General features: G+C 48.5%; 1 protein-coding gene across 6 annotated transcripts in view; it reads right to left on the bottom strand.

Moving 5' to 3' along the window:
* Positions 1 to 1,218: 1,218 nt before the first annotated feature.
* Positions 1,219 to 9,315, bottom strand: part of rassf8b (Ras association domain family member 8b) — a 206,342-nt gene continuing 198,245 nt past the window's right edge. For all 6 annotated transcript variants that reach the window (XM_072471846.1, XM_072471844.1, XM_072471847.1 and 3 more), the window contains one exon: positions 1,219 to 3,018. In XM_072471846.1, coding sequence (XP_072327947.1) covers positions 2,903 to 3,018 — 116 coding nt within the window. In that variant the 3' untranslated portion in view covers positions 1,219 to 2,902. The remainder of the gene's footprint in view (positions 3,019 to 9,315) is intronic.

Genomic DNA, 9,315 nt, shown 5'->3' with positions numbered 1-9,315 from the left:
CTGCCGTCCTTACCTGGTCTGGCCTACATGTGACTCCAGACCCACAGCAATGTGGTTGACTCTTAATTGTTCTCAGTTCAAGGGAAATTAGAAATGGGCAACAAATGCTGCCCTTGCCAGCGACACCCAATTCCATGAATGAAGAAAAAAAGGTATACACTGAAAGATAAATGCATAGAGCAGTGCACTATCCTAGCAGGTTCTTCTATTGTGATGGATACTGATAGCTCTTCCCATCTGTTGAATGTTGCAGCATTTAAAATGCTTAACCAATTATTTAAACCAATCAAAAAAACATGTGACCTTCTCGTTGTTTTTTAAATTCAGTTATAGGATATCAGCATTGCTGGCTAATCCAACATTTATTGCCCTCGAGAAGATGATGGTGAGCTGCCTTCTTGAATCACTGCAGTCCATAGGTACACCCACTGTGCTGTTAGGGAGGTAGTTCCAGGATTTTGACGCAGCGACAGTGAAGAAACGACTGATATATTTCCAAGTCAGGGTGGTGAGTGACTTGGGAGGGGGTCTTGGAGGTGGTGGTATCTGTTGCCCTTGTCCTTCAAGATGGTAGTGGTCGTGGGTTTGAATGAGTTCTTGGTGAGTTCCTGCAGTGCATCTTGTAGATGGTACATAGCTGGTACATACATAGATGGTACATACGGCTGCTACTGTGTGTCAATGATGGAGGGAGTGTTTGTGGATGGAGTGGCAATCAAGTGGAAAGCTTTGTCCTGGATGCGTTGAGCTTCTTACTGGAGTTGCACTCATCCTGGCAAGTGGAGAGTATTCCATCACTTGTGCCTTGAGGACAGGTTTTGGGGAATCAGGAGGTTTCTGGTCAATAGTAACTCCTGGATGTAGATAGTGGGGGATTCAGCGATGGCAATGCTGTTGAATTTCAAGGGGCGATGATTAGATTCTCTCTTGTTGGGGATGGTCATTGCCTGGCGAATGTCACTTGTCAGCCCAAGTCTGGATATTGTCCAGGTCTTGCTCCATTTGGACATGGGCTGCTTCATTATCTGAGGAGTCGCGAATGGTGCTGAACATTGTGCAATCATCCACAAACATCCGCACTTCTGACCTTATGATGGAAGGAAGGTTATTGATGAAACAGCCGAAGACGTTAGGGCCGAGGACACTATAATGTATATATTAAATATGATATGTAGATTTAATGTGTGACTGACTTAACACAATTACACAGTATTCAAATATCATTCAATGAACATGAAGTTTATTCTATTCTGCAGTTCACATTAGCAGAATGTTACAGTTCAGAAGAATGCAGCTAAAAATTCACAATGTTGCAATTTAAAGCGATGAAATGAGTAAAGAAAATATGATAAAAAATTGATTGTGTTTTACAGTACATTTCTTTGCACCTTATAATACTGAAATATTAACACTTTGCATTGATTTAGCGATAATTGCAAGCTTGCCGTTGAAATTATATAGAGTGACACCAGTCTTTTGTATAATTCAGAGCAACAATACTTAATAAATAGGATTTACAGAATGATTGTTCTGACAGCATTAGCTATCACCTTCCCAAATATTGACACAAAATATCACATGTTCTATGTGCATTTTTCCATTTTGATCACTTGGCATAATATAAAAGAATCATTAAACAGAATCTTATATTAATTGTACATACCAATATACACTGAAGGGGAGCCAAAAATACAATCTAAATATTTTGCTTACTGTTATAATAATACAGCTGGAATCAGGCGCGTCTCCTTCGCCTTAGCCAGTAAAATAATTCCCCCGATCAGGCAGTCATGATTCACTTCAGACTCACCGAAATATGTAAAATGTACATTCCTGTTCATCAATAATGCAGATCCTTTTTAATAATGAGCATGGTTCTGTGGGCGCCGGGCTATGTTTGCTGAACCTTCTGCCAGCATTGCAAGCTGGGATCCAGATCAAAAAGCTTTAACGTGCTCACTTATCGGGGGTCCGCAGCAGAACTCACTTTTCACGTCAACCCATTTCTGTTGTCCGCAGACAGAACGCCTGCGGTGGCAGAGCCAATCACCAGGCAGTGTGTTGAAACAATCCACAGCAGGGTTTGTGGAGCAGTCTGCCCTTGTTTACAAGTCTCAATAGACACGGCGCAAGAACGCAAGCTACAGATTCAAGAGCCAGCACTTGCAAACGTTTTCGACGAGGTTGGACATTTAGCATTTTGGATCGAGAGCATAGGTGTAAATACCCCCCCAGTGTGTTTTCTTTTAAAGTTCTTGACATTTCCATCATTATTCCGCAGTGCACAAAAAGGAAGAATTAAAAAAAGAACAGACAGTAACCACACAGCAGACAGGTGAAGCGTGGCAGGATGGGGGAGGGAGTGGATATCAGATCCAATCTTCAAATACTGGCAGGAGTATTTACCCTTTACTTCTGAGCAACTTCCTCCGTTTGAGGTGGAAATAAGTTGGGGTAGGATCACGAATTTTAAACAGATCTCGGATGGAGAGTTGCTGGATCAAAGAGGATGATGGGCCTGGCAGCATTCGGTGTCCAAGGCTTACATGGTACTGTTTGAAATTGGATCAAAAAAGTGAACAAGTTTGCCTTTGGAAGATTCCACAGGTGGACGAGTCATGGTGTCACCCGGCTGCTCCCGGGAGGTTTTTGCACTGACGTTCTTGCTGCTGTTTGACAACCATTGCATTTCCAAAAGTTAACCCCCCTCCCCCGCCCCAGCATGGCTGGTTTGGTCGTTACATGGCTCAAGTAGTGCAGGCTGCCACTGTACAAGGCACATCAACAACAAACTCACTGAAACAAGTGGTTAGCCATCACCGGCAAGTCTTTTGCAGAAAGTGAGGGAGTTAAGCTTCCCTCTGAACCTCACCAGATGGCTTCGCAGGTGCGAGGTACATAGCTAGACGTAGATACCCTCTGGGTTAAAGCCCGAAATCAGCGGGTTCTGAAGAAGTCTCAGATTGCTGGGCAGCTGCCGGGCTGAACTGGGCCATTTGAGTGAACCCGTTAATAAGGCTGCAAGACAGAAATGAGGAAACAACATTAAAAACCCATCACAACAAAACTAATTCCCGAGCCTTTACAGGGAGGATACACTCTCAATGTACAATGGCATACACTTAACAAACCAAGTGTGTTTGTGATTGCCCGCTGGTTCAGAACTCCGGTTTGCTAGTCAGGAGTCAGAATATTCACCCATCTTCAAGCAAGTTGCTGCGGATGCTGGAATCTGAAACAGAAAATACTGGACAATCTCAGCAGGTCTGACAGTATCTGTGGAGATAGAGGGGAGCTGACCTTTTGAATCTGGATGGTTGTCAAAGCTGGAGAACACTTAGAACAAAGAACATAGAACATACAGTGCAGAAGGCGGCCATTCGGCCCATCGAGTCTGCACAGACCCACTTAAGCCCTGACTTCCACCACATCTACGTAACCCACTAACCCCTCCTAACCGTTTTGGTCACTAAGGGTAATTTAGCATGGCCAATCCACCTAATCTGCACGTCTTTCGACGGTGGGAGGAAACCAGAGCATCCGGAGGAAACCCACGTAAACACGGGGAGAAAGAGCAAACTTCACACTGGAGATAGGATCAGATTTATACTGTTGTGGTGGGAGGGGGGAGGGGGGGGGGGGGGGGGAAGAGGGTGGCACAGTAGGGCCAGATCGAGGTCCATTCGCAAGCGGGACCCAGACCTTCCAAGCGGGGAATCGAACCTGGGACCCTGGAGCTGTGAAGCAGTTGTGCTATCCACAATGCTACCGTGCTGCCCCTCTCTAGCTTTGACAAAGAGTCATCCAGACTCAGAACGTTAGCTCCACAGGTGCTGTCAGACCTGCTGAGATTATCCAGTATTTTCTGTCAGAATATTTACAAGTGCTGGGTGCGATGGGGTAATTCCGTGAGTTTTAATTATTTATTAATCTACGGGATGTGAACGTCTCTGCCTCGCCCAGCATTTATTGCCCATCCGTAGTTGCCCTTCAGAAGGTGATGGTGAGCTACCTTCTTGAACCGCTACAGTCCCGGAGTTGTAGGTACACCCACTGTGCTGTTAGGGAGGGAGTTCTAGGATGTTGACCAAGCGGCAGTGAGGGAACAGTAATCTGAATCAATAATCTGGTAGATTACTGCAACACCAAAACTTCTTCAATAAACTCAGCAACTTTAGAAATCCACAATGTGCAGTGAAGCAAGAAGATATTAAGCTTACAAAATTTGGAATATGTAAAAACAGGAAGCTATGTATATGTCTCCACAGTCTCCCGAGGACCATAGGCTGCTCTCCTAGTTGTGAGCCGAATGGTGGTGATTTAACCTGAGGGTCACCACACCTCAGGCAAGGGGCAAGGTTGAGAAGGCGGAGATAACCTCAGCCGGTACGGGAATTGAACCCACGCTGCTGGTGTCTCTCTGCATCACAAACCAGCCATCCAGCCAACTGAGCTAATAAAAGTTTGACAATGAGATACTGTTTAACGTATTCCTGAAACGCCACAAATAAATTGTAGGGAACAATCAATGACTGTCTTGAGCATTTTCAATCAGGATGATATGCAAGGCACACAAAAATTCCCGAGGTAAATAGTTTTAGAAATGTTTCTATGCAGAAACAAGTTTCGAGGGGTAATCTGATTGTGGCCTTCAAGATTAGGAAAAGGTTTGATAGGGTGGATGTCGTTGAAGTCAGGATATCAGGATCAGAACATCATCAATATCTGATAGGTACGAATCTGTCTAATGGGGAATTCAGGGGAAACTTCTTTCCCCACAATGGTGAGAAAGTGAAATTTGCAACAACAGGGAGTAGTTAAGATGAAGAACCGATCCATTTAAGGTGAAGTTAGATAAGCAATTGCATCCTCTTATGCCCCCCCTCCCTTCAGACTCCCATTGCACCATCACTGGCAACCATGTTTATAGCCCTAAACTCTGGGATGTCCCACCCCCCCCCCGTGCCTCCAAACCTCCGATCTCACTCACTCTCCTTTAAGACTTTTTAAAATTCGTTCATGGACGTGTGTGTCACTCGCTAGGCCAGCATTTGTTGCCCATTTCCAATTGCCCTTGAGGAGGTGGCGGTGAGCTGACTTCTTGAACCGCTGCAGTCCATGTGGTGTAGGTACACCCACAGTGCTGTTAGGGAGGGAGTTCCAGGATTTAGACCCAGCGGCAGTGAAGGAATGGCGATATATTTCCAAGTCAGGATAGTGAGTGACTTGGAGGGGAACCTCCAGGTGGTGGTGTTCCCAGGTATCATGAATGAGCCGATCAGCAGCAAATGTATGAGAGCGGCAGTCTGTGATTGGAGGAGAGGCAACACAGGCGACAGCCAATGAGCTCCGGAAAATGAGGTATTAGCGAGAGGGGAGAGAGAGAGGTTGCAAGGAAGTGAGAACACAAGAGAGAGACAGAGAGCGTGTGAGAGAGACAGAGAGCGCGTGAGAGAGACAGAGAGCGCGTGAGAGAGACAGAGAGCACGTGAGTGAGACAGAGAGCACGTGAGAGAGACAGAGAGCACGTGAGTGAGACAGAGAGCACATGAGAGAGACAGAGAGCACGTGAGTGAGACAGAGAGCACGTGAGAGAGACAGAGAGCACGTGAGAGAGACAGAGTGCGTGAGAGACAGAGAGTGCGTGAGAGAGAGAGCGCGTAAGAGAGAAAGAGAGCGTGTTTGAGAAACAGATAGAGAGCACCGTGAAAGACAGAGAGCGCCATGAGAGAGAGCTGAGTGTGAGGGAGAGTGAGTGAGTGTGAGGGAAAGTGAGTGAGAGTGGGGAGAGAGTGAGTGAGTGTGAGGGAGAGACTGAGTGAGTGTGGGAGAGTGAATGAGTGTGAGGGAGAGAGTGAGTGAGTGTGAGGGGGAGTGTAAGTGATTTTGGCGGAGAGTGTGAGTGTGATGGAGAGAGTGGGTGAGTGAGGGAGAGAGTGAGTGAGTTAGGGAGAGAGTGAGTGAGTGAGTTTGAGAGTGAGTGTGAGTGAGTGAGAGTGTGTGAGTGAGAGAGTGAGTGTGTGGGGGAGAGAGTGAGAGTGAGAGAGTGAGTGTGAGGTGTGAGTGAGGGAGTGAGTGAGTGAGAGTGTGTGAGGCTCAGAGTGAGTGAGTGGGGGAGAGAGTGATGAGTGTGAGGGAGAGAGTGAGTGAGTGTGAGGGAGAGAGTGAGTGTGAGTGATTTTGGGGGAGAGTGAGTGGGTGTGAGTGAGTGTGAGGGACAGAGTGAGTGAGTGTGGGGTGAGAGTGAGTGTGGGTTGAGAGTGAGTGAGTGAAGGAGAGAGTGAGTGAGTGTGAGGGAGAGAGTGAGTGAGTGTGAGGGAGAGAGTGAGTGAGTGTGAGGGAGAGTGAATGTGAGGGAGAGAGTGAGTGTGGGGAAGAGAGCGAGAGAGTGGTAGATTGAGTGAGTGAGTGTGGGAGAGTGACTGAGAGAGTATGGGTGAGTGAGTGTGGGAGAGGGAGTGAGTGAGTGTGGGGGAGAGAGAGATTGAGTGAGTGAGTGTAGCAGTGTGTGTGTGAGCCTGGCTCACACACAGCAGGAATCCCACTCACCTCCACACACCAACGCACAATAAACCCACTCACACAGTGGGTGAGGGTTTGTGAGGGAGCATCAAGAGGTTGGGAGTGAGCCAGACAAGCAGATTCTGTCCCACTCACAAAGAGCGGGATTCTCAGACCCCCCCCCCCACCCCCCACCCCCCCACACCCGGGCCGGAGAATGGCCCGGGGGGCAGCGTGAATCCTGCCCCGTCACCGGCTGCCGAATTCTCCGGCGCTGTTTTTTGGGCTGGGACGGGAATCGTGCCACGCCGGTCGGGGGCCGTTGGCAGCGCCCCACCCCCCTCCCAGCGATTCTCCGCTCCACAATGAGCTGAGCGGCTGCCCGTTTTCGGCCAGTCCCGCCGATGTAAATTTGCACAAGGTTTGTACCGGTGGGACCTGGCTCTGCGAGCGGCATGCTCGGGGGGGGGTGCGGGGGATCTGGCTCCGGGCGGGCCCCCACAGTGGCCTGGCCCGCGATCGGGGCCCACCGATCTGAGGGTGGGCCTGTGCGGCGGGGGAACTCTTTCCCTCCGCGCCGGCCTGTGTAAAGCTCCGCCATGGCCTGCGCGGGGAAGAAACCCCCTGCGCGTGCACAGGAATCACGTCAGCGGTTCTGCGAACACAGTGGCGCTCCTGCGCATGCGCCAACTCGCGCCGGCCAGCGGAGGCCCTTCGGCGCTAATCACTCCGCACCAGCCTAGCCCCCGAAGGTGCGGAATCCGCACCTTCCAGGCGGCCCGACGCCGGAGTGATTCTCGCCACTCTTTGGTGCCGGTACCGCCCGCCTGCCGGATACCGGATAATCCCACCCAAAGTGATCTTTATTAATTACTCTTTCTTGACGATCAATTTTGTTGCTTTGCCATTGCTATATTTTTTCTCAGAAAGTTGTTCCTTTTCTTCAGACAGCAACTTTATTTTGAAATTCATGCTTAATGCTGTGCCAAACCTTGGCAGGATTCTCCGTCTGGGACATCCGGAATGTGTTTCCGATAAGCCGAAGAATCGGGCATCATATGAAAATTAGGATCGGTGTCTGAACTCCCTGCTGTCGTTGTGCCCCCTGCTGGCGTTGTGAAGGAGGTACACTGATTTGTTATGTTGTAGGTGTAACATAAGCGGCTTCCTTGTGGTGCACTTGACAAAGGGTCAGACGTGGAGATAACTTCAACACGTTTATTAAACTATTTACACTTCTATTCCTCGGGTTCGACACTACTGCTAATCCTACTATAGCTACCCAGACTGACTAACCAGTTGCTGTAATCCACGCGGTGGGTGTAATATTGAATCAACCCTGTGTCTGTACTCACTGACTGTCTCCACTGGAAAGAGGCAGATCATGTGTGTGGTGTCCTTTATAGATGGGTTGGTGTAATGCCCCCCTGTGGTCGTGTCACCTCCGCGTGTATCGTGAATGTCCATTGGTCGTGTCCTATCTATCTGATCTATTGGTTCATAGATCATAGAATTTACAGTGCAGAAGGAGGCCATTCGGCCCATCGAGTCTGCACCGGCTCTTGGAAAGAGCACCCCACCCAAGCCCACACCACCCTATCCCCATAACCCAGTAACCCCACTCAACCAACGCTAAGGGCAATTTTGGACACTAAGGGCAATTTATCACGGCCAATCCACCTAACCTGCACATCTTTGGACTGTGGGAGGAAACCGGAGCACCCGGAGGAAACCCACGCACACACGGGGAGAACGTGCAGACTCCGCACAGACAGTGACCCAGCTGGGAATCGAACCTGGGACCCTGGAGCTGTGAAGCAATTGCGCTAACCGCTATGCTACCGTGCTGCCCTAAGTGTGTGTGTGTGATGTTTCTGGTGCTCCCTCGTGCCTAGCTAGCCTACGTGCATTTACATTGATGCACATCACCACAACCCCCCCTTTTTTATATGTTACATATTTTCTGCACACTTTGAGAAAATTGAACAAAGAACAGGTAGATAAGGTAAGGTATATACAAGTCATGGGAACAGTGATTAAACAATAAGTCCAAATCATTCGTGTGAGTCCAAAAACCATCAATCATCATGGTCAAATGTCTTTCTTGGTTATGAACGCCATCAACGTCCCTGTGCCACAGGAACCAAGAAGTGGTCAAATCACTTCGCTGTCTGATTTGGAGTCTTTTTTTTTCTCGATGTTTGTGATGATGCTGTCGGATGGTATCTTGTACCTGATAAGGTGTTGACGTTGAAGAGGTACCATCAAATGTATCATTCGAGGTCATGGATGTGCCATATGTTGAAGTTGGATAAGACTGCACATACTGGTTCTGGCCACGTGCTGTGCAGGAAGGGTGATCCTGGTGAGAACTGTTGAAGCTTGTCGAATTGGAAACAGAATTGCTGCTCGCATAAATACCTGGGGATGATGTGAAACTAGAACCCTGCATCTGATAGGAATATATGCCGTCTGGCCAGGCTGGGGTGCAGCAAATCCTGGGCTGTAACTAAGGCATCCAGTCTGTAGTGCAGATTGCGCTTGCGGTCGTCCTCCTTCGGTCTAGATTCCATTAGTGGGCAATCCGTAGTGCTGGCCTGTTTGAGAATATGCTGCATAGACTGCTGGCTGCTGCATGCCTGAATACTGGGTTTGTCCAGCATGAGCTGTCATTGGCTGCACTGCTGGTGTGGAAAAAATGTGTGGATATGGCTGTGGTGAATATTGGTGTATTCCTCTTGGACTGTAGCCGCTGCTTGTTATTACTGACCCAGTGTAATTGTTAAGTGATCCATCTCCTGTCGTTGTGGCATC

The sequence above is a fragment of the Scyliorhinus torazame genome, chromosome 13 (genome assembly GCF_047496885.1).
Source record: "Scyliorhinus torazame isolate Kashiwa2021f chromosome 13, sScyTor2.1, whole genome shotgun sequence".
NCBI lineage: Eukaryota > Metazoa > Chordata > Chondrichthyes > Carcharhiniformes > Scyliorhinidae > Scyliorhinus > Scyliorhinus torazame.
The sequence above is the reverse complement of the archived record's forward strand: the minus strand, read 5'-3'. Positions and strand labels throughout refer to the sequence as shown.